General features: G+C 39.3%; 1 protein-coding gene across 3 annotated transcripts in view; it reads left to right on the plus strand.

Moving 5' to 3' along the window:
- The window catches only part of LOC141630779 (cytokinin hydroxylase-like), a 46082-nt gene that overhangs the window by 12421 nt on the left and 9450 nt on the right, over window positions 1-24211 (plus strand). The window contains exon 5 of one of the 3 annotated variants that reach the window (XM_074443540.1): window positions 16274-16599. The exons of the other annotated variants lie outside the window; for them this stretch is intronic. Coding sequence (XP_074299641.1) covers window positions 16274-16309 — 36 coding nt within the window. The 3' untranslated portion in view covers window positions 16310-16599. Of the gene's footprint in view, window positions 1-16273; window positions 16600-24211 lie in introns of those variants that run through there. 3 annotated transcript variants of the gene reach the window in all.

Genomic DNA, 24211 nt, shown 5'->3' on the forward strand with positions numbered 1-24211 from the left:
ATGATTCTAATTTTTGTTCAACAACCGATACCACATCCGACGATTTCTCCACGACATTCCCTTTTGCCAAAAACACCAAATCGGGTCCAATGGCACCTATCTTCATCAATTTAAGATGAGTGTCACACATCTCATCTTTCACCTTTACACCATAGCTAGAAGTCCCAATTACCCATTTTTGTTCCAAAAGCCGAGAGACCCACATACCATACGATAAATCCAAAGTAGTATAAAACTTTTCCTCAGTGACGCATATACTTGTTTGAACGATTTTATGAAACACGAGACGAGGAAGACTAACTTTGGACCCTTCAAGCCACTTAGACATCAACACCATCTCATAACTCGACAATTTATCATGACCACCCCTCCTTGGAACAACCGTGTTCCAAAGGAAATTAAGAAAGAATTTCAATTTTGGAGTAAAGGACCCCGCACGCATATTACTTGACCCCGTAGCATCAACATCAAACGACTTCTTAATTTTAAGCTTTTCTTCCTCCGTCACATCTCCCTATTCTGCACTAGGATTTACTTCGATCCCATCATCAGGGACCGAAAACAAAGTACAAAAATCGGCAAGGGAGATTTTGACTTCGGAATCATTCACCACCGCACGCAACACATTATTTTTTAAGGAGACAGAAGAGTAAAATTGGATTACCTCAATAGGATAAACAGGACCAACAAAGGAACAAACTTTCTTCCATTCTTGAAAATTCAAGAAATCCTTAAAGAATTGTAAAGCTTCAATTTTTCCATACCATTTGCCGGAGTAGGAACGACCACCATGAATATCGTACCGCATAACATAGTTGACACGGGTTCTCTCGTCCGTGGTGAGTCGAAGCTTATCGAGCCCCGTTGATGTTGCATTCGGCATATATTCTCGAAACATTGCCCTTTGATGACCTTCTTGAGTAGCTACAACCTCGGTTTCTTCCACCGAACCTTCAAACCCTACGGCTCTCTTTTTCCCTTTATTTAACTTCCGTCTTTTCTCTTCTAAGTTAGGATCAACCCGGTTATGATCGGGGTTAGTAGGTTTTGGGTTTGATGAAGGCGAGGGAGTTTTGAGAGGGACATAGGTTTTGTTGCATAGTGATTTGGAAGACCCGGTCCGAGTTGTGGACCGAGTTGAGGGCGAGTGGAAGCGAGTTAAGGGAGGAGTCATAATGATGATTGGATTTTGGAGGTTGAGTGTGTAGAAAAGTCTAAAGGTAAATCTTTGGGTATTGTGTGTGATTGTGACGGTAGGAGGAGTGTATTTATGGGATTAATAATTCAATTATGGTAAAAGAGTTTAAGGGAAATAGGAAAGGTGGAGGTGGCGTGTGAAAGTAGGTAAAGTTTTTTTTTTATTGTTTACTTACCATAAGATAAAATAAGTGGCTAGGGTAAATTGTTTAAAAGATATGATAAGATATGGTAAGATATGGCAAGATATATAAAGTTGTGGAGAATTTCGATTAAGGCAACAAACTGGAAGCAAATTGTTACGACTTTTGGTTCGTAATAAAACTTAAGATATACATGACTAGAAAATGGAATATTCTCATAATATAATATAACATTTGACATAAATAAACTTGCAACGAAAAATACGGACACAGTCATACAATCTCGTCAAATCTAGTCAGTCATATGGAGAATAAAATATTTGTGACAAGTTTAGTTGCCACCAATTAAACCAATTTCCAACCGCAAAATCTCAAAACGTTCTCTAGCCAATGCTTTGGTAAAAATGTCAGCCCATTGTTTTTCTGTACTACAAAATTCCAGTCTTATGTTGCCCTTATCTACATGATCACGTAGAAAATGGTGTCTAATGTCTATATGCTTAGTTCATGAGTGCTGTGCAGGGTTCTTAGATATAATTATGGCACTCGTGTTATCATATAAAATAGGTATACACCCAACATTAACACCGTAATCATATAATTGTTGCTTAAGCCATAAAAGTTGAGAACATACCAATCCAGCAGCAATGTATTCGGCTTCAGCAGTAGATAACGCAACGGAATTTTGCTTCTTTAACCCCCACGTGATAATACATGGTCCAACAAATGTGGCTATGCCGGAAGTACTTTTTCTGTCAAGTGAACAACCTGCATAATCTGCATCGGAATACCCTATGAGATCGAAATTACACTCAAGAGGATACCATAGATATAATTTAGATGTACCAATTAAATACTTCAAGATTCTTTTAACTGCAATCATATGCGATTCTTTAGGGCACGATTGAAACCGAGCACATACGCATACACTAAACATAATATACGGACGACTTGCAGTTAAATAAAGAAGTGAGCCAATCATACCTCGATAAGTCGTCTCATCGACAGACTTACCGTTTTCATCCAAAGTCAACTTCTTCTCAGTACCCATAGGAGTTGGCTTAGAATTAGAATTTTCCATACCGAATTTCTTGATTAGCTCCTTGATGTATTTTTGTTGGTGTATCATAATCCCTTCAGGAGTTTGTTGGATATGGAGTCCAAGGAAGAACTTGAGTTCTCCCATCATGCTCATCTCGAATTCTGAGGTCATTAAATCTGAAAAGTACTTACATAAACGATTATTAGTTGAACCAAAAATAATATCGTCAACGTATATTTGTACAACTAATAGATCAGAATCCTCAGTTTTCAGGAATAGGGTTTTATCGACAGATCCTCTTTTAAAACCACTTTCAAGAAGATATTTTGACAATCTGTCGTACCACGATCTCGGAGCTTGTTTCAAACCATACAGGGCTTTATCTAATTTGAAAACATGGTCTTGAAACTTGCTATCGAGAAATCCTGGGGGTTGTTCAACAAAAACCTCCTCATTCAGATAACCGTTAACAAAAGCTGTCTTAACGTCCATTTGAAAAAGTTGAATTCCTTTATGAGCATCAAACGCTATTAATAATCTAATGCCTCAAGTCTGGCTACAGGAGCGAAGGTCTCATCATAGTCAATTCCTTCTTGTTGATTATAGCCTTGTACAACCAATCTAGCTTTATTTCGTACAATAACTCCTGTATCATCCAGCTTGTTGGTCGGACTCTCGAGGAGGTTTAGTTTTCGGTACTTGTCGTTAGGAGCACCTAGACCAAAACACAATTTATAACTTCACAAACAACTCTACAATTAGTAAAGAGGCAAGTAAAGGTCGGATCCCAAGGGACGGGAATTGAGATGAGATTTTCTATTGCAACTAGTGGTGTATAAGGGTGTCACAATTTGGGGTTTGAAGTAGAAGATCACTAAACTAAATAGCAATGAAAGTAAAGCAAGATGATTAAAAAGGGATGTAAAAAATTGATAAAAGGCACTAGGGTGTCATGGGGTCATAGAGGATTCATGGGAATTGATCATACAAACATATTCTCAAATTATAAGCAAGCAATTATTGTTGTGATGGATCGAGTTGGTTTATATCTTACAATCCTAGGAAAGTTTGGGTCCCGGAGCCGAATCGATTAGATTGTACAACACCTACAAGTCGACTTAATCTTCCCTACTCAATTATATGCATGGTCTAATGAGACTTGAGTTGGTTTATGTCTTACAAGTCTCATTGAAAACATAGGTGATGGGTAAAAAATGCAAGGATTCATAGGCTCGCATTTCATCAAACATAACATGTGCATAAGTTGAGATCACAACAAGCAAGCAAATAAACTATGAAAACATATTAAATTAAGCATGAATCATCCCCCATGTTGGTTTCCCCTAATTACCCATTAACCCTAGCTAAGGAAACTACTCACCCATTATCATGTTGAACATGCTAGCAAGGTTGTCAATCATACCAACAAAGTGAAACATGATGAATAAATGAAGATAATTAGCAATAATTAAAAAGGGGTTAAGAAAATTATACCTACTAATGATTCCAATAATAAAGCAAAGAATAATAGAAGTACTTGATGATTGATTGGAAGGTTGTCAATCTCCCAATAATAACCCAAATAATCTTCAATTACCCAAAACAAAGGATGAACAAGAGAGAGATTAAGGAAATGAAACTTGTATTAAAACTTGATTAAATTTTGATTACAAGATTAAAGAGAGATTTGATTGATATTAACTACACTAAATATTGCTAAGAAGAACATGCTCTTCTAATTAGACTAATGGGGTATTTATAGTGGGGATTAGTTACTCAAATTAGGGTTTACTAAGGGCTAAAATGACGATTAAGTCCTTGAGGAATCGCCGGTCTCTAGGGAGACTCTGGTCTCCTTTTCGCCGGTCTTAGAAAAATATGTGCATCCTTCCTTGAAGCTTGTAGAAGACGAAATGGCTGTTAGAGAATCCGGACGTCCAGGGCACGAAACGGGCGAATTCTGTATGGGCGTCCAGATGGGGAAGACGGGCGGATTTGGGGTGTTTTGGACGGGCGTCCACAGGGGGAAGATGCTCGGATTGTGGTTGCTGGACGGGCGTCTTGTTGACAATCCGCTCGGATTGTCTTACAACTTCTTTCTTTCTTCTTTTCTTCCTTTTTCTTCATAAAATCCTTGAGGATTTCCTCGGGGATGCAAGGACCTTTTCTCATCATTGCCCATCTACTATAGTATGTACAAAGGCTTTCTAATCTTGTCTTCTCTTTTATGCTTGGTCATTGAATTCAATCAATTTAGCTTCATTTTGCCATGAAAATGCAAGGTTTGCACTCCTTTCCTACCAAGGACACAAAACCTCAAAGAATATGCAAAACAAAGGACTAAAGACAATAAATGACCCAAATATGCACTAAAAAGCATGGGAACAAGGCTAATTTGGGGACTAAATATGCTCTAATTATGGTCACATCAAATATCCCCAAACCGAACCTTTGCTCGTCCCGAGTAAAGAGGTGACAAAGACTCGGACCATTATTTAAACTAACCTAATAACATAGCCGATATGAGACAATTAGCGGGTCTCACTCCGCCCCTTCAACTCACAACAAGACAACCATGTGGTAGGATGCCTTCTTGCAAGGCAAGGTGGGTCTTGCCAAAATGGCGACACATCCAAACATTAAGCACACAAAATCATATAATGGATGCATCTACAAAAGAATAGCCACTTTCCTCATCTAAGTGGCGGAAATTATCTACAAGGGAAGCAATTCAAGGGTACACACTCCTTCATAGATGCAAATTCTTCAAACTACTAAGCCTAGAAGGATACCAATAAATCACCTCCAAGTTGTGTCAAGCTAGGGTACCTTTGTCCTCAATCGTTAAATTCTTTTGTCAAGAGTAGACTCCCTATGGTGTTAGAAACACTGGAGGATCGCGGAATTCCCCCTCTTGCCTAGACAAGAAGAAGGATCGTCCCCTCTCTACCATGCACAAAAATGGATACGATGGATAAAGGGATCAATAGTATTTGAGTTTCATTTGGGAGTTTGCTTTGTTGTTGTTTTTCCCCCCAATTTCTTGTGGCATATAACATTTGAGAACATTTTCTTTTGCCATTTCTTTGATGTTTGACATTTTAATACTTGACAACTTTTCAACTTTTCTTTCCATTTCTTTTTGAACATTTTCAAAGTCATCCCATATGTAGTGAGGGTGCCTTATATTTGAAGCTTTAGGAGTTCTATTTTTGCTCCTCTTTTCATTTGATGCATTTTGCAAACTTTCTTTCACTTTTCATTTCTTTGAACTCAAATCAATTTCTTTTTGTGCCCATTCCCTTTGATAACAAAAATATGGTAGAACATGGATGATGGATGCATGGTTTCAAGGGTCACCTTGGAATAAATGGTAGCCAAGGAGTTATCACACCATAAGGTACTCTTGACTAGGCCTTAATCCATTGGTCAAGGATACTAGCATGACACATCCTAGAGTGTTTTACAAGTATTCTAACAAGTAAAGTCTTAAGAAGAAAAAGCATCTAGTAGGGCCTATATACACTTGTCAAGCTTCCCAAGTAGACGGTTTCACAAAATTTTTCTAATATGCAAAACTACATGCCATGATGCAACTAGCATATAAACATCCTAATGCAAATGATTCTACCAACTAATATGCCATATAAACTAAATGCAAGTTCTAAATTCACATTGTTATACCGCATCAATCAAAATAAAGCCACATAGTCATTAACATAAAGAGGAAAAAGGAGATTGGAAAGATCATACCATGCGGTCTTCAATATCCTCATGTCTCGGATGTGGCGTAGTCATTCAATGTGAACAAGGATAGAACAAATACAATATATACAATAATATATACAAGTCTACACTACAAAGTAAATGAACTTGTTTTTGGATTTTCAAATTTTTTAATTTTTTTGATTTTTTCGAAACTTTTTGATTGATTTTTTTTTTTGTTTTTTTAATAAAAGTTAAGTTAGAATTCCCCATCCCAACACTAATATGGGCATTGTCCTCAATGGGCAAAATCATGGGAAACTATGCAAGCATGATGCATGAATTCTACACTAAATGCAAGCTACACTAATCTACACTACATGATGCATGGTTTTTTTGTTTATGACGGAGAGCGTAATTTAGATTACCTCCCGTTGCGTATGCATGTACTTCCCCAAACCGAGATAGACATTATTTCTAATCTCCTAAAGTTGGGGGTAGTTCATGCACACAAGATGCAATGCATGAAACTAAATTGTCATTTTGGATTTTCAAAATGGGAACAATGAAATAAGAACACCTCAATGGGGCCGAGGTGTTAGTCCTCTATGTTGCTAAGACTATCCAACTATGATCAAGATAAAAATAAATAAAACAAAGAAAGAAGTAGACAAACCTCAAGAGGGTAGGAGCCTCCAAAGCTTGCTAGTCTTCCACCATATCATCATCTTCCTCAATAGAAGTGGACTCATCTCCACTCCCCTCTTCACTTCCTTGCTCACTTCCTTCATCACTTTCTTCATCATCTTCATTAGCCTCTTCTTCTTCATTTACCTCTTCAACAATGCCCTCATCATCAACAACCTCATCACTGACAACCTCATCGTCACCCGGTCTTTGACCCCTAGATGCACTTGGAAAGAAAACTTCCCTATCCGCCCAACTAGGTAAAGGACATGAAGGATCAAATAGTCCTTGCCTAGCTAAATGAAGGAGGGGTGGATATTGGGCCAAGTATGCATCTTCCCGATCCTTATAAGCTTGTTTGTGCATCTCTTGCATAAGTAGAGTCATGTAGTCATTGCCCACTTCAACACCTTCGGGTTTGAACTCTTGATATTTGAATGGATAGGGTGGTGTGACAATGGAGGATGAGGGCATTTCAATTTCACCCCTTTGTTGACGGATGATGTACTCGGCTTCCTTTGAGAGGGGGAGAAGGTAGTTTGTTCGATGGACACTCAAACGGCATATATTGGAAGGCAAAGTAAAAGATCTAGCATCATTGGTGAGCCACCCATATTTGGTGTCAAGAGGATTATGCTTGACCCACTTGTATTTATTAATCATGGCGTCCATGTCAATGAGATGACCCCCTTTTTTCGCCACATACTTGCTATCCTTGTTGAAATTCGGATCAAAGTACTTGGCCAAGAGAGTAACTAGACCTCCATTTACGATAAAAGCGGTGCCTTCCTTTCCACAATCAACATTGAGCCATCTTTCCACCAAAAGCCTTAGAGCATTGTAAGGCTTGGTAAATTCCCTTCCAATATTTAAGGCCGACTCAAGTAGAACACAATCGAGCTTGGTAAAGTGGTTAGTATCTTTTCTTGGAATGATAGTATTCCCGATGACCTTGTGCCACACTCTAATGCCCGGATGGTGGACTAATAGAGCGCGACAAGCATGAAAGTTCTCAAATTTCTTCCCGGAAATCGCCTCTCAAAGAGGAGCGGGGTCATATTTTTCGGGCTTCTTATAATAACGAGGTGTATCACTAAGACCTAATGCTTTACTCATAATATCAAAGGTGATGCGCCTATTCACATTGGCAAGGCGAAACTCGATGTATTCTCTAGTCTCTACCTTAGTCACACTTTTAATGAACTCAAGAATTCCAAGGTAAGAGAGGGGTATGTCAATTCTCTTGTAGTAAACAATTTTCCTAACCCCATGGCTTCAAAGAAGGCTTTCGTTTGTTCAAGGACACCCAATTTGTTCAAGGCATCTTCACATATGAATTTGGTGGGTAGAATGGATTTCTTAGCATACTTGGCAAATGTATCCCTATGGGAGTTAGAAATGAAAATTACCTCCGGATAGTTTGATAATTGAGCAATTTCCGGAGTTGTTGTTGTTGTTGCTTCCAAGGGAGGATTTTTTTGTTGTTGAACTTCCAAGCTTGCACTAGCAACCACCATAGCCATTGAGGCTTTCTTTGCTTGAAGGCATTGTTGCCTTTTTGAGAGTGCCTTTGCCTTGAGTGCCTTTGTTGATCCTTTTGTTCTTGCCATTGATAATTATACCAAGAAGAGATTGAAAATCTTCAATTTCCAATTATACCCAAATCGATTTTAAGATGAAAGGATTTGCCTTTGTATTTCAAAAATCGACCAAAAGGTTGAAGATTTTGGTGCTTGGATTGATTATTGTTGGAAAAGGAGTGATTAATTGTTGTTGAAAGGAAGTTTGGATTTGATTGTGTTGAATTTGGTTGAGGAAATCTTGTTTTGGTGATGGAGAGGATGAGGGTTTTTGGGGTTTATGGTAGTGTTTTGAATGTATGAATGAAGGAATGAATGTGGGAGGGGTATTTAAAAACACCCAAAATTTTTGAACTGTAGGGGGAAGACGAGTGGATTCCCTTCGGGACGCTCGGATTCTGCCTAATCTGGGTTCAGGAATTCTCGCCTAAAGACGAGCGTCTTTCAGTTGGGATGCTCGGATTCTTCAGTTTCAGGACGAGCGGATTCCAATAAAGACGGGCGGATTCTGTTACAGCGAGTTTTCTTATTTTGCACTGGCAAAAAGACGGGCGTCTTTCTGCAAAGATGAGCGGATTCTTCCAGACGAGCGTCTTCTCTGCTGGGATGCTCGGATTGTCTAACAGTCCCAAATTTTCAATTTTTTAGTTCAATTGGACGGATGGATTATGCAACAGACGCCTGGATTCCCTAAAGACGAGCGGATTCCCCTTAAGGACGCTCGGATTCCTCCTAGTCTACCCGGATTCAATTCCATCCGTGTACTTGCATATCCCGTGTCATTTTCATTCTTCAAATCCCGTGTTCTTCATTGTAGGGGCACTACTAAGGCATGAATAGCCTAGGCAATTGGTATCCCCACACTAAGCTAAAGCACTACACATCAATTAAATCATTAATCCCGCCCTCACTTCTCTCAAAAATGATAAATATCTTGATCAAAGCATAAAAATCCAAAAATAAGAAAAATGCAATGTAAGAATTAAAATACAAATTAGGGAGTTAGAAATATTTACAAATGGTGGTTTGGAGAGGACTCCACCAAAATCTCATCCTTAGTGAGATGTCATGAGGGCATGTCCAAGGTGTTGTTGATGTTACTCAACACCTTGAAGAAGTAGTCAAAAGCTTGTTCATTGCCACGATAAAGATCTTCAATAGATCTTTACACTTGTTGTCCTTCATGTTGGTCTTTATCGATAGCATTACCAATGTAGGGATTGAAAATCCCTTCAAACTCATCGTCCCAAAGACCACAAACTTCATCTACTTGGTCACTAAAGATCTATTGAGTTGATAGTGACAACTCTCCCACTTTCTTGTCTTGGCCAATGAGGCCATCCTCTTCATTGCTTGACTTTGGTGAGCTTTTCAAGCTCTCTTTGTTACAATTCACTTGCTCTTTGAATGGAGCATCATCAATTTTCTTCTTCCATTGGAATTCCGACTTCTTCCTATCATCCTTTCGGCTATAATGATCAACCATAAAACATGGTTCATGCAAACGGGGAGCTCTCATGGTCTTGTCAAGATTGAAAGTTATGCTCTCATATCCCACTTCTAGAGTGAGATCTCTATGCTTCACATCAATCACCGCACCCGCGGTGTGCAAGAAAGGTCTACCTAGAATGATTGGAATGTTGGAGTCTTCTTCCATGTCCACAATGACAAAGTCCACCGGGATGAAAAATTTCCCAACTCTTACGGGAACATCTTCCCATATCCCTAATGGTGTCTTCGTCGTTCTATCGGCCAATTGGAGTGTGATATTAGTGCATTTAAGCTCTCCCATCCCTAACCTTTTACTCACCGAGTACGGTATAACACTCACACTAGCCCCTAGATCACATAAGGCTTTGTTGATCGTGGTGTCGCCAATGGTACAAGGTATTGAGAAGCTTCCCGGATCTTTAAGTTTTGGAGGTGAACTCCCTTGAAGTATTGCACTACTCACCTTAGTGAAGGCGATAGTCTCAAGCTTCCGGATTGACTTCTTCTTCTTGACGATGTCTTTCATGTATTTTGCATAGGCCGGCAAGTGATTGATTAATTCCGTGAAAGGAATAGAGACTTCCAAATTCTTCACAATCTCCATAAATTTTCCAAGTTGGTCATCAAATTTGGGCTTGGCTTGAAGACTTGGAAAAGGAAGTCTAATCACAATGGGCTCCTTCTCCTTGGCCTTGTCTTCATTTTTCTTTGAAACTTCTTCTTTTGATGGTTCTCCATCCTTGGAGTTTTGCACAATCTCTTCTTTGTCACTAGCTTCCACAACTTCATCCTCAACTTGCTTCTTCGGTGTTTCATACCTTGTACCACTCCTCAAGTGAATGGCGCTAACCGTTTCATGTCTTGGGGGATTACTTTGAGGTGGTGATTGCCCCTTTTGTCTTTGTGAGCTTGAAGATGCTAGTTGAGTCAATTGGGTTTCCAACATTTTGGTGTGCGCTAGGATGTTGTTGATGGTGATTTCTTTTGCTTGACTATCCTTTTGCATTTGAGTGAAAAACTCTTGTTGATTCTTTTGCATTTGGAGGACCGCTTTTTGAACATCAAAACCTTGGTCATTTTGTTTATTGTATGGAGTTTGATTTTGGTAACCTTGGTTTTGGTTATAAAAGGGTCTTTGATTTTGGTTTCTCATGGGAGGTGGGGTGTATATTGGTTGAGGGTTTTGAACATTTTGGCATTTGTATGAGAGATTTGGGTGGAATTTGGTGTTTTCATTGTAATAGTTGGAATAAGGGGTACCACTCTTGTATGCTTGAAAAACATTCACTTGTTCATTTGTTCCCCTACATTCACTTTGGTCATGTCCCAAAGTTCCACAATTCTCACATATCCCACTTGGGATTGATGAAGATGCCGTCATGGCATTAACATGATGCTTTGCTGATTTTGAGGCTTCTTCAAGCCTAGCCATAGCTTTTTCGAACTTCAAATTGATGGTATCAATGTGAGCACTAAGTTGAGCACCCAATTGAGTAATAGAGTCCACTTCATGCTTTTCTCCTCTAGTAGCCTTGCTATTGTGAATTATGGACCGCCATTTCCTCAATTTTGTTCGAAGTTTGATTGTCATCAACTTCGGTGAACATTCCATTTGATCCCATGTTGAGAATGTTTCTTGAGTCTTCATAAAGACCGTTCCAAAATTGTTGTACCAAGAACCACTCGCTAAGTCCATGGTGAGGACATGAGCGACAAATTCTTCCAAGAATCAATTCCGAGAGTAGCCTTATCAAGGCCTTTCAACCATTGTTTCGCGGTGCCAATTAGAGAAAAAGGAAATATGACCCATCGAATTTGGTCTTGAGTTACACCGGTTTGAGATATCGCATCACAATAGTCACAAAAAGTCTCCATGTGAGAGTAAGGGTCTTCACTAGGCATCCCCCCAAATTGACTTCTTTCGACTAATTGGATAAATGAGGATTTGACAATAAAATTTCCGGTTAAGTGTTGTGGTGTGGGAGTACCATTGGGTAGGTTCTCCTCGGTTGGTACGGAATGTGATGAAAATTTAGGCATTGTGGGTTTATTTTGTGTTGGATTTTGTGTTGGGTTCTCCTCACCTTCTCTTGCAAAAGGGTTGATGAACTCAATAGTGTTTGGTTGAATATCTACAACCTCACCAATACCTCTCAAAGTTCTCCTAGCAAGTCTTCTATTGGTTGTCAAAGTCCTTTCAATTTCGTGATCAAAGGGTAACAAGTTACCTTGTGATCTTCTAGACATGCAAAATATCAAACAACTCAAAAATAATTAGGACAAACCTTGAGGATATTTACTTCCCTAAGGCAAAGAAAGACACAACTAATAACAATATAAGAAAATCTAAATCAAGTTAACACCGTCCCCGGCAACGACGCCATTTTTGGTCGGACTCTCGAGGAGGTTTAGTTTTCGGTACTTGTCGTTAGGAGCACCTAGACCAAAACACAATTTATAACTTCACAAACAACTCTACAATTAGTAAAGAGGCAAGTAAAGGTCGGATCCCAAGGGACGGGAATTGAGATGAGATTTTCTATTGCAACTAGTGGTGTCTAAGGGTGTCACAATTTGGGGTTTGAAGTAGAAGATCACTAAACTAAATAGAAATGAAAGTAAACTAGCAAAATGATTAAAAAAGAGATGTAAACAATTGATAAAAGGCACTAGGGTGTCATGGGGTCATAGGGGATTCATGGGAATTGATCATACAAACATATTCTCAAATTATAAGCAAGCAATTATTGTTGTGATGGATCGAGTTGGTTCATATCTTACAATCCTAGGAAAGTTTGGGTCCCGGAGCCGAATCGATTAGATTGTACAACACCTACAAGTCGTCTTAATCTTCCCTACTCAACTATATGCATGGTCTAATGAGACTCGAGTTGGTTTATGTCTTACAAGTCTCATTGAAAAGATAGGCGATGGGTAAAAAATGCAAGGATTAATAGGCTCGCATTTCATCAAACATAACATGTGCATAAGTTGAGATCACAACAAGCAAGCAAATAAACTATGAAAACATATTAAATTAAGCATGAATTATCCCCCATGTTGGTTTCCCCTAATTACCCATTAACCCTAGCTAAGGAAACTACTCACTCATTATCATGTTGAACATGCTAGCAAGGTTGTCAATCATACCAACAAAGTGAAACATGATGAATAAATGAAAATAATTAGCAATAATTAAAAAGGGGTTAAGAAAATTATACCTACTAATGATTCAAATAATAAAGCAAAGAATAATAGAAGTACTTGATGATTGATTGGAAGGTTGTCAATCTCCCAATAATAACCCAAATAATCTTCAATTACCTAAAACAAAGGATGAACAAGAGAGAGATTAAGGAAATGAAACTTGTATTAAAACTTGATTAAATGTTGATTACAAGATTAAAGAGAGATTTGATTGATATTAACTACACTAAAGATTGCTAAGAAGAACATGCTCTTCTAATTAGAATAATGGGGTATTTATAGTGGGGATTAGTTACATAAATTAGGGTTTACTAAAGGCTTAAATGACGATTAAGTCCTTGAGGAATCACCGGTCTCTAGGGAGACTCCGGTCTCCTTTTCGCCGGTCTTAAAAAAATATGCGCATCCTTCTTTGAAGCTTGTAGAAGACGAAATGGCTGTTAGAGAATCCGGGCGTCCAGGGCACGGGACAGACGGATTCTGGTGATTCTGGACGGGCGTCCAGATGGGAAAGACGGGCGGATTTGGGGTGTTTTGGACGGGCGTCCACTGTGGGAAGACGCTCGGATTGTGGTTGCTGGACGGGCGTCTTGTGGACAATCCGCTCGGATTGTCTTACAACTTCTTTCTTTCTTCTTTTCTTCCTTTTTATTCATAAAATCCTTGAGGATTTCCTCGGGGATGCAAGAATCTTTTCTCATCATTGCCCATCTACTATAGTATGTACAAAGGCCTTCTAATCTTGTCTTCTCTTTTATGCTTGGTCATTGAATTCAATCAATTTAGCTTCATTTTGCCATGAAAATGCAAGGTTTGCACTCCTTTCCTACCAAGGACACAAAACCTCAAAGAATATGCAAAACAAAGGACTAAAGACAATAAATGACCCAAATATGCACTAAAAAGCATGGGAACAAGGCTAATTCGGGGACTAAATATGCTCTAATTATGGTCACATCACTTGTTCCTAAAAACACATATCGTACCAATAACTATTCGGTCTTTAGGTCTTGGAACCAAATGCCACACTTTGTTCCGTTCGAACTGTTGAAGCTCTTCTTGCATAGCAACGATCGAATCTGGTTCGGCAAGTGCTTCTTTGATATTTGTTGGCTCAATGGTTGAAAGAAAGGAGTAGAATGAGCAAAAGTTGTTAAGTCTTCTACGAGTTCGAACACCTTCATTCAAACTTTCTAGGATGGTTTCCATTGGATGGGAATCCTTACATTCCCATTTCTTTGAAATAGGAGGCACATCTTCATCTAAACTAGTTTCATCATCTTCGAATGATTGGGGTTCAAGCCTTGTTCCCCCTAAATTCAAGCTTGGGGTTATAACAGAGTCAGTTATAACATTAGACTTAGTTTGTTGATTAGGAGTTGAAGTTATAGCTTTATCAGTTATAACTTTATCCTCCAATTTCTTAGATTGAGAAGAGGTTTTAGTATCATCAACTAAATTCTCAGTTCTCTTTCCTTTATCATTCGAAGGGCTTCCTTGTTCATCATTTGTGCCCTCAATTTCTTTATCTTCCTCATCCAATTCTGGAAGTTCATCCCTGGATAGTCGAAAATCAGGTTCGTTCAAATCTTCTTCCTCATCCTGTTCAGCTTTGTCAAACATATTATTCTCATCAAAAACAACATGAACACTTTCTTCGATGCATAAGGTTCTCTTATTGAAAACCTTATATGTTTTACTGTGATTAGAATAACTGACAAACACCGCTTCGTCACTTCTGGGATCGAATTTGCTTAATCTATTTTTGCCATTATTATGCACAAAACATTTACTCCCGAAGCAACGTAGATGTGATATGTTAGGTTTACGTCCCCTAAGAAGTTCATAAGGAGTCTTCTTGAGAATGGGTCTAATCAAAGCTCGATTATGAACATAGCATGCAGTACTAATAGCTTCAGCCCAGAAATTTCGAGGTAGGCCACTACACAATAATATCGTGCGTGCTGATGCCCGTCGTTGTGTGCACCAAAGATAATATTTATAATACCTATTAAAACTAACAGAAGCTAGTGGTAAAAGGGTCGAACCACAGGGAGGCGATGCAATCAATAGTTGTCTGATTTTAGTCATTAAAGTAACAAGTGTGGGGGTTTGATTTGATTTGGTCTATATCTAAAGACAATAAAAGAAAAGTAAACTAAATAAACGGATGAAAACAAATATTAAAAGGGTGCTAAGATGGTCGGTTCACTATAGTTTCGGCGGCAGTATATTAGGTAGGTCTAAAACAAACATGTGAGACGGGAAAATAAGAAGTCCTCTCGGTCCATTCTTACAGGTAGCATCTTTCGATCTCGCTACAGGTCCCTAATATCACTAATACTAACTTTCGTCCTGAAAAATGACTAAAAAGGATAAATTAACTCATCTCTCGATCTTATTAATTTAGTCGTCTTAATAAGGTAGGCTATCTCCCTTCCCTATCTTTCGATCTTTATTGGGTCGGTCAAATCCTAAGCATTCAACTAGTCGCGTGCACTCAATTCGTCAAATATGGAAATTAAATTAATTAAAACGAAGCATATCTCACGTGGCCAGTCGATCGACCAAGGCGCGATTCCAGGTCTACTATTCTAATGCCACCTACTTCTACAGATTCCCTACATCCTAGCATAGGGTATTTAGCTACTCATGACTGTAATGAAAACAACATTAAGATTAAGGAATAAAACTACTGAATTCATGCTTGAAATGATTAAATAAACGAATAACATAAAACGATAATTTCGGCTTCGGGTAACTAATCTAGCAATTCTATACTATCAGCAAATTAAAGTAATGAAACTGAATATAAGAACTGAAGAGTACCGTGAAGGGAATCGCAGAAGAAAGATCAAAACCGATTGCAAAACAGAAACTTTGTTAATGAAAGAATCTGAACTAATGTATGTGCAGAACTTGATGATAAAACTGAATTAAAGCTTGATGATTATTCTGAATATCCTAGGTTATGTTATATAGAATATCGCGTAACACTTATTCCTAAACCTAATATACAATGGGCTTTGGAAATCTCGTTCTATTAATTCACGTCAGAGTTAGCGGTATGGTCGATCGACCATAGCAGCCGGTCGATCGACTGGTCATCGCTGAACAGTAGCTTCTGTAAGTCGTGGGTTGGTCGATCAACCATGGAGGCCAGTCGATCGACTGCTTTAGCTGATAGTCCACTTCTAATTCTTCATAAAATTATCTTTCAGGCCTCGAAATGCGCACCAAGCCCGTTCCTTAAGTGAATACTTCACGTCAAATGCAATGCAAGATACTCGGGGACGGATTTAGCTCAATATCTACTCATTTCTGCATAAATCTGCAATATTACGTAAAAATACGAAAGTAGACAAAATGGGGCAAATAGTAGCTTTAAACTACATAATTGAGTTGTGAAATGCGTGTAAAATAGGGCGTAAAACAACATATTTAGGACACGCATCAAACTTTCCCAAACCAACCCTTGCTTGTCTCCAAGCAAGAACTTGACTCGATCCTAAAACGTAATGGAACGAATTAAATCTCGGAGCGAAAAGCAAACTGCGAAGCCTAATCCAATTTAATGCAATAACCAACAATCAATTAGCAATGTGAATCATGCAAACGAGTTATGTAGTCGTTAAAAACTGCTGAACCGTCAACTGTAGAGACTTATCATTATGTACTCTCACGGGTCGCTCATATCACTCATAACCACAGGTGAATATATGTAAAAGATAGAAAGAATTCATTTTGTAGTGACACTCACCTAACTACGACCTATAAGAACATGCCTGCAATCTAATATGAAAATGATCTCTACAACCGTACATATGCATTCCAACCAAACAAATGACCATGACACATGCCGATGTAAATATGGATAAGTGAGGTAATGGGTAAGAAGAGGCTAAGATAATTTTGGATAAAAACAGAGTTAAAAGCCAAGCTAGTAACTAAGGGAACCAAATTATGACAACATCCAACTTCTTGCTGAAAATTCAACAATAAGCGGGTGCTAATAGCAAGCACAAATCTCACAATCTCCATAGTTAATCAACTCCCCATAAGATATGAATGCAACATGGGAGCAAAAATCGCCATTTAATAAAGACTTTGAATTATGCGATTTGATTTTCTTTTTCTTCTCGGGCATCAGCCGATCGACCAATTAGTCCAGTCGATCGACCGTCCTCTACAGTACACATGCGTTCCTCTTTTTTTTTTTCATTTTCCCAACAACACCTCAAAATGAGCATTAACTACCAAAAACGAAGTAACAATCCCAAGAACATAAACTACTAGCTTGACAAGTGCAGGCTAAGTGTAGGATGTAGTAACGGGACAAAAAGGCTATTTTTGGCAGTGTGGAGCTTATGGGCAAAATGAATAAAGGGATGACCTCTTCCACATGTGTCAACAAACCACGAACCGAATGCATACAGGTATTAAGCAGATTAAGTTCATATTTATGCAAATTGATGTAACATGTCTTATAAGGAGTAACTACTCACAACTTAGATAAACTGGTCATGGATGTCACCAGTTATAGGCTCTAAATATCAGAAAATATTAGTTTGCCAAAATTTAAAGTCAAATCAGAAATCCAGCAAAATATTAACCAAAACTCGTAGACTATGCATATGATTCTACTAATAACATGTCAATTTGCAAGGCTTAGGCATAAACAGCTGAAAATGCAATGTCATCACTGAAATACTACCGTTCCGACTCGACCTATATGCTAAAATAAACATGATATTTGTTTTTTGAATTTTTGAAATTTATTCAATTTTTTTGAATTTTCTGTATATATAAGAGAAACTAAACAACAATGCAAGACAAAATGTAAACGTGAATGCAAGCAAATGAAATGCAACCAAAACCCTTCCCCAAACCAAATCGCACAATGTCCCCATTGTGCAAAATCATGTAATGAAGTAAAAGAAAAACGGGAATTTGTGTGAAATTAACTAAACAAGACATGAAGTAAGGACTCGGAAAACTCACAAGACTTTAAGCGCAGCAAAAGGAAACCTCCCTAAACCAGCGTGAGCTAGGAGGTTTCAGTAGCCAGCAATGCTCCAGTAAGTACCTGAAAAGACACAAAATACCGCGCATAAAATGAGAAAACAATTTATGAAACGCAATATTATGTGTAAAATAAAGAAATGGAAGAAAACAGAAACGAAACGGAGAATAAAGTGGAGAAAAGACTCCCTCAACTTTCGCAAATCGATCAAACACAGCAGAGGAATGATCAAAAACAGGTACAGCAGCGAAGGGTGGTCGATCGACCACATCACCCAGTCGATCGACCAGAGTGAACAGGAACTGAAGCTCTTGGAAGTCGCGGCTCAGTCGATCGACCATACTGGCTAGTCGATCGACTAGAATACCTGCTGTAACTTTCTGATTTCTTCAATTAGCTCAATAAATTGAGCTATCAAGGTCTATGAACCTGTAAATACACACAATAACGCGCTCAAAATTGCACAAAACCCAAAGTAACAATCTAAAGTGCATAAAATCCTAAGCAAACTCATTAAAAATGCAAAGTCTCGCGCACACAAAAGCAATAAAAGAAAAAGTTTAATGAAAGCAAATAAAATGTTTGTAAAGCATTCGATCAACTAATAGTTGATCAAGAACGGCCATGTAATGGCCCACTTGCTCGGCTTCTAGCTACAAGAGGTAGCCTCTACAGTGCTCATCTTCTCAGCTACGCCCTTCTCAACTCCAACATCCGCAGAACTCAACGGATCAACAGCTTCAGCATCTCCCCAATCAATGACCTCATACGGCTCATCAGAATCCAAATTGGACTCCGTCACTTTGACTGGCTCCTCATCAGTGCCATAGTTAAGAGATCCTAGACCGCCTCTTTGAACGATTGGCTCCTTCACAGCTGGAGCAACATGCGGCTCTTCCTTCCCCAAACCAGCTACTGCAATATCCAAAACAGAAGAATCTTCCTCCAATTTGCTCCCAATCTGGGGCGGAGGTGTTATAACAGGAATAGGCACAGAGGTAGGCATATCAGGAAGCATAAAATAGGATTTCTTTTCAGAAACCGCATTACAAGTGACTGGCCACATGAGGTCTTTCTTTTTAGCTGTCTGGGCAAAGACAATGGAATGCTTTCCTACTTTGAAGGTCAAAGTCCCTGAACCAACATCAATAACTACACCAGCAGTGTGCAGATATGGTCTACCCAATATGATGGGAATGTGGGCATCCTCGGGCATATCTAGTACAACGAAGTCAACAGGGAAAAAGAACTTTCCTATTTGCACAGGAATGTCTTCTAAGACTCTTATAGGCTGGACCGCAGATCGATCAGCCATCTGTACTGTCATGTTTGTGACTGCAAACCTAGTCAATTTCAACTTCCTAGCAAGACTCAAAGGCATGACACTAATACTGGCTCATAGGTCACACAAGGCTTTCTCAATAGAAAAGGTGCCAATACTACATGGGACTGAAAAGCTACCTGGGTCTTCTAGCTTATGAGGTGCAGTATGGGTCAAATAAGAGCATGACTCCTCAGTTAGTGCGACAGAATGAACAGTTTCAAGTGACTTCTTTTTAGATAAGAGTTGCTTCATAAATTTCATGTAAGCAGACACTTGATTAACTAACTCAAGAAAAGGAACTTGTACGTTTAAGCTACGAATAACATTTTCAAATTTATTAAACGATACCTGTTCCTTCGTCGGCACCAATCTCTCCGGATAAGGAGCTGAAAGAAGTAACTTAGCCCCTCCTCTAGATCTCTCATGCCGGCATCGGTGGATTTAGGCTGAAAATCCACTACCTTCTCCTTGTTGTAGCTTGACCCTTCTTCAGACCGTCTCAAAAATGAACCATTAATCGTCATCGGGTCATATTTCGGAACCGGAACTGATCCATCAGCATTTGGGTCATGCCTCAATATTTTCGGAGTAGTCGTACCCCGAAACAAGTGGTCCCTCAAGTTATTTGGCATTGGAGGACGAAAAGACTCACCCTCAGCAGCGTCGTCAGTCGATCGACCAAGAATGTCAGTCGATCGACGCGCGTCAGGAACGAGAGTGTGTAATTTTTCATGAATCGTCGATCGACTGGGTATGTCAGTCGATCATCTGATATACCTGGCAGGCGTCTTTTTCTTGCCATTGTTCGTCACTGCCTTTTTCTTACTTGGTTCCGCCTCATATTTTTCAGTAGCTTCCTCGACCATAGCGGGCCCATCAAGGGCAGACCCACTCCTCAAAGTAATAGCATTGAGGGTCTCCTTTTGATCCATCTGCGACGGTAAATGCCCTGGAGCTCGACTTGCACTCTTGCTAGCCAATTGAGCAATTTGACTCTCTAACATCTTCATCCCGGCCTCTCTAGCTTGAGACTCTTTCAGCAACAAATTTTTAAATTCGGCAAATTCGGAACCTTGGGACTGCTGCTGCTGCTGTAGAACATACGAAGGCTTTTGGTATGCCTACTGCTGCTTATGAGGGGGCACATAACTTTGCTGCTGCTGCTGCTGCTGTGGAGGGGGAGTCGGATTTAGGACATTTTGGCTACTCCACCTCAAGTTCGGATGGACATTCGGCTCAAAATAGGTGTTTGTTTGCCTATAATGTTGAAAGGCAGCACAAGACTCATAGGGATTAGGACAATGGTCTGAAACATGTCCCTCAGCTCCACATCTTTTACAGACGAAAGGACCGTCTAACACAACATTCACTTGATAGATCCCTCCTTTCGAAGCTCCTCCCAACTCGTACTTATCAAATCTCGCCGTAAGAGCCTCTAATGCAGCTACAGAACGGGATTCAGCACTCCTCCTTGATTTCCCCTGGAATTTCCATACTCAGCTTTTTGGGTGGCCAAATCATCAATAATTTTCCACCCCTTAGTTTCTCCAACATTCTCCTGGAATCTACCATTTGCTGCCGCATCCAGGATAGCCCTCTGATAGTCATAAAGCCCATTATATAATTGATTGCATAGGCTCCATTTCTCAAACCCATGGTGCTGAATAGTTCGCACCAGCTTCTTGAAACGGACCCATGCCTCATGAAAATTCTCATCTGGACCCTGTTTAAAGCTCGTGATCTGAGCTCTAATGGCATTTGTCTTCGAGGCAGAGAAATATTTCTTGTAGAATGCCAGGGCCAGCGACTTCCAATCAGTGATCCCGTTAGGAGCTCGATCCAGGTCTCTCTACCACTCCCTTGCAGCATCACGAAGAGAGAATATGAACATGGTCTCCTTCACCTGGTCCTGGGTCACACCGGTTGGTGGGGGTATGGAACAGCAATAATCAATGAAAGTCTCCATATGCTTAGCTGCATCTTCATTAGCAGCTCCCCCAAATTGGTTTCTCTCAACCAAGTTGATATAGGACGGTTTCGGCTCGAATTTTCTCGTCGTCCTCGGTAATGCGAATCCCTTATAGAGATTCTCAGCTGTCGGCTCAGAGTGACTGGCTATACTCGCTTCTTCAGCCATGTCTGGAGATGTGATGGTCTCAGTTGATGAAGTAGAAACAAGAGATGAAGGTGGATCCTCCTCAAATAAAGCGTTCTCGTAGTAACTAGACAGAGTACTCAGCTCTTCCTCTGTCGGCAATACTCTAGATGATCGTCTCAACTCACGCAAAGTCTTCTCAATCTCAGGATTGAACGACAGTAATTCACCACCCTGTGACCTGCGCATAAGAAGAAACTACAAGTAGAATATGAGAATAGTTTAAGGAACAGATGTCCCTTAAACTAGAAGAAAGACTAAAAATAGAAACAACTAAAAATTTTAAACAATTGCCACCCCGGCAACGACGCCAAAATTTGAAGCCCGTCGTTGTGTGCACCAAAGATAATATTTATAATACCTATTAAAACTAACAGAAGCTAGTGGTAACAGGGTTGAACCACAGGGAGGCGATGCAATCAATAGTTGTCTGAGTTTAGTCTTTAAAGTAACAAGTGTGGGGGTTTGATTTGATTTGGTCTATAGCTAAAGACAATAAAAAAAAGTAAACTAAATAAACGGATGAAAACAATTATTAAAAGGGTGCTAAGATGGTCGGTTCACTATAGATTCGGCGGCAGTATATTAGGTAGGTCTAAAACAAACACGTGAGACGGGAAAATAAGAAGTCCTCTCGGTCCATTCTTACAGGTAGCATCTTTCGATCTCGTTACAGGTCCCTAATATCACTAATACTAACTTTCGTCCTGAAAAGTGACTAAAAAGGCTAAATTAACTCATCTCTCGATCTTATTAATTTAGTCGTCTTAATTAGGTAGGCTATCTCCCTTCCCTATCTTTCGATCTTTATTGGGTCGGTCAAATCCTAGGCATTCAACTAGTCGCGTGCACTCGATTCGTCAAATATGGAAATTAAATTAATTAAAACGAAGCATATCTAACGTGGCCAGTCGATCGACCAGGGAGCCCAGTCGATCGACCAAGTGGCGATTCCAGGTCTATTATTCTAATGCTGCCAACTTCTACAGATTCCCTACATCCTAGCACAGGGTATTTAGCTACTCATGACTGTAACAAAAACAACATTAAGATTAAGGAATAAAACTACTGAATTCATGCTTGAAATGATTAAATAAACGAATAACATAAAATGATAATTTTGGCTTCGGGAAACTAATCTAGCAATTCTATACTATCAGCAAATTAAAGTAATGAAACTGAATATAAGAACGGAAGAGTACCGTGAAGGGAATCGCAGAAGAAAGATCAAAATCGATTGCAAAACAGAAACTTTGTTAATGAAAGAATCTAAACTAATGTATGTGTAGAACTTGATGATAAAACTGAATTAAAGCTTGATGATTATTCGGAATAACCTAGGTTACGTTATATAGAATATCGCGTAACACTTATTCCTAAACCTAATATACAATGGGCTTTGGAAATCTCGTTCTATTAATTCACGTCAGAGTTAGTGGTATGGTCGATCGACCATAGCAGCCGGTCGATAGACTGGTCATCGCTGAACAATAGCTTCTGTAAGTCGTGGGTTGGTCGATCGACCATGGAGGCCAGTCGATCGACTGCTTTAGCTGATAGTCCGCTTCTAATTCTTCATAAAATTATCTTTTAGGCCTCAAAATGCGCACCAAGCTCGTTCCTTAAGTGAATACTTCACGTCAAATGCAATGCAAGATACTCGGGGACGGATTTAGCTCAATATCTACTCATTTCCGCATAAATCTGAAATATTACATAAAAATACGAAAGTAGACGAAATGGGGCAAATAGTAGCTTTAAACTACATAATTGAGCTCTGGAATGCGTGTAAAATAGGGCGTAAAACAACGTATTTAGGACACGCATCACGTGCCATATCCTCCAATGTTCTGTTCATACATTCAACAACACCGTTTTGTTGTGGGGTTCGTGGTGCCGAGAAGTTATGCCCAACACCATTCTCCCTACAATATTCTATAAAAGCTTGGTTATCAAATTCGGTGCCATGATCCGTAGGAATGGAAACTAATTTTGACTTATACTTATTCTGGGCAAGCTTCATTAGAATTGCAAATTCTTCGAAAGTTTCATCCTTTGAATTGAGAAATATAGGCCAAACATATCTAGAGTAATCATCAACTAGGACGAAGACATACCTGGATCCACCTCTAGTTCTTACCTTCATTGGGCAACAAAGATCCATATGCACAAGTTCTAGTGGTTCCTTGGTACTTACCATTCTCTTGGGTTTGAATGATGATCTCACGTGTTTGCAACAAGCACAAGAATCACATAAAGTTTCTTGATCAAACTTGATTGAAGGAAGTCCTTCAACCAAATCCCATTTCTTTAGTTTATTCAACGTTGTTGAATTTATGTGAGCCAATCTTTTATGCCAAAGGCATGGATCATCTGTCGTTACTTTTATGCATGTGAATGAATTAGTAGGAATATTATTTAGGTCAATCATATAAACATTCCTTCTACGGTGTCCTTCAAGCACAACACTACTTGTTCCTTCAATTATTATTCGACAAGAGTCTGAATGAAAGACAACTTTATTTCCTTTGTCGCATAATTGAGAGATACGTAGTAAATAGTGTTTGAGTCCACTAACAAAATAAACATCACTAATAGCATGAGAAGAGGATATTACAACTTTACCAACACCGATGATCTTACCCTTCTTGTTATCA

This window comes from Silene latifolia, chromosome 2, assembly GCF_048544455.1.
Source record: "Silene latifolia isolate original U9 population chromosome 2, ASM4854445v1, whole genome shotgun sequence".
Lineage (NCBI taxonomy): Eukaryota > Viridiplantae > Streptophyta > Magnoliopsida > Caryophyllales > Caryophyllaceae > Silene > Silene latifolia.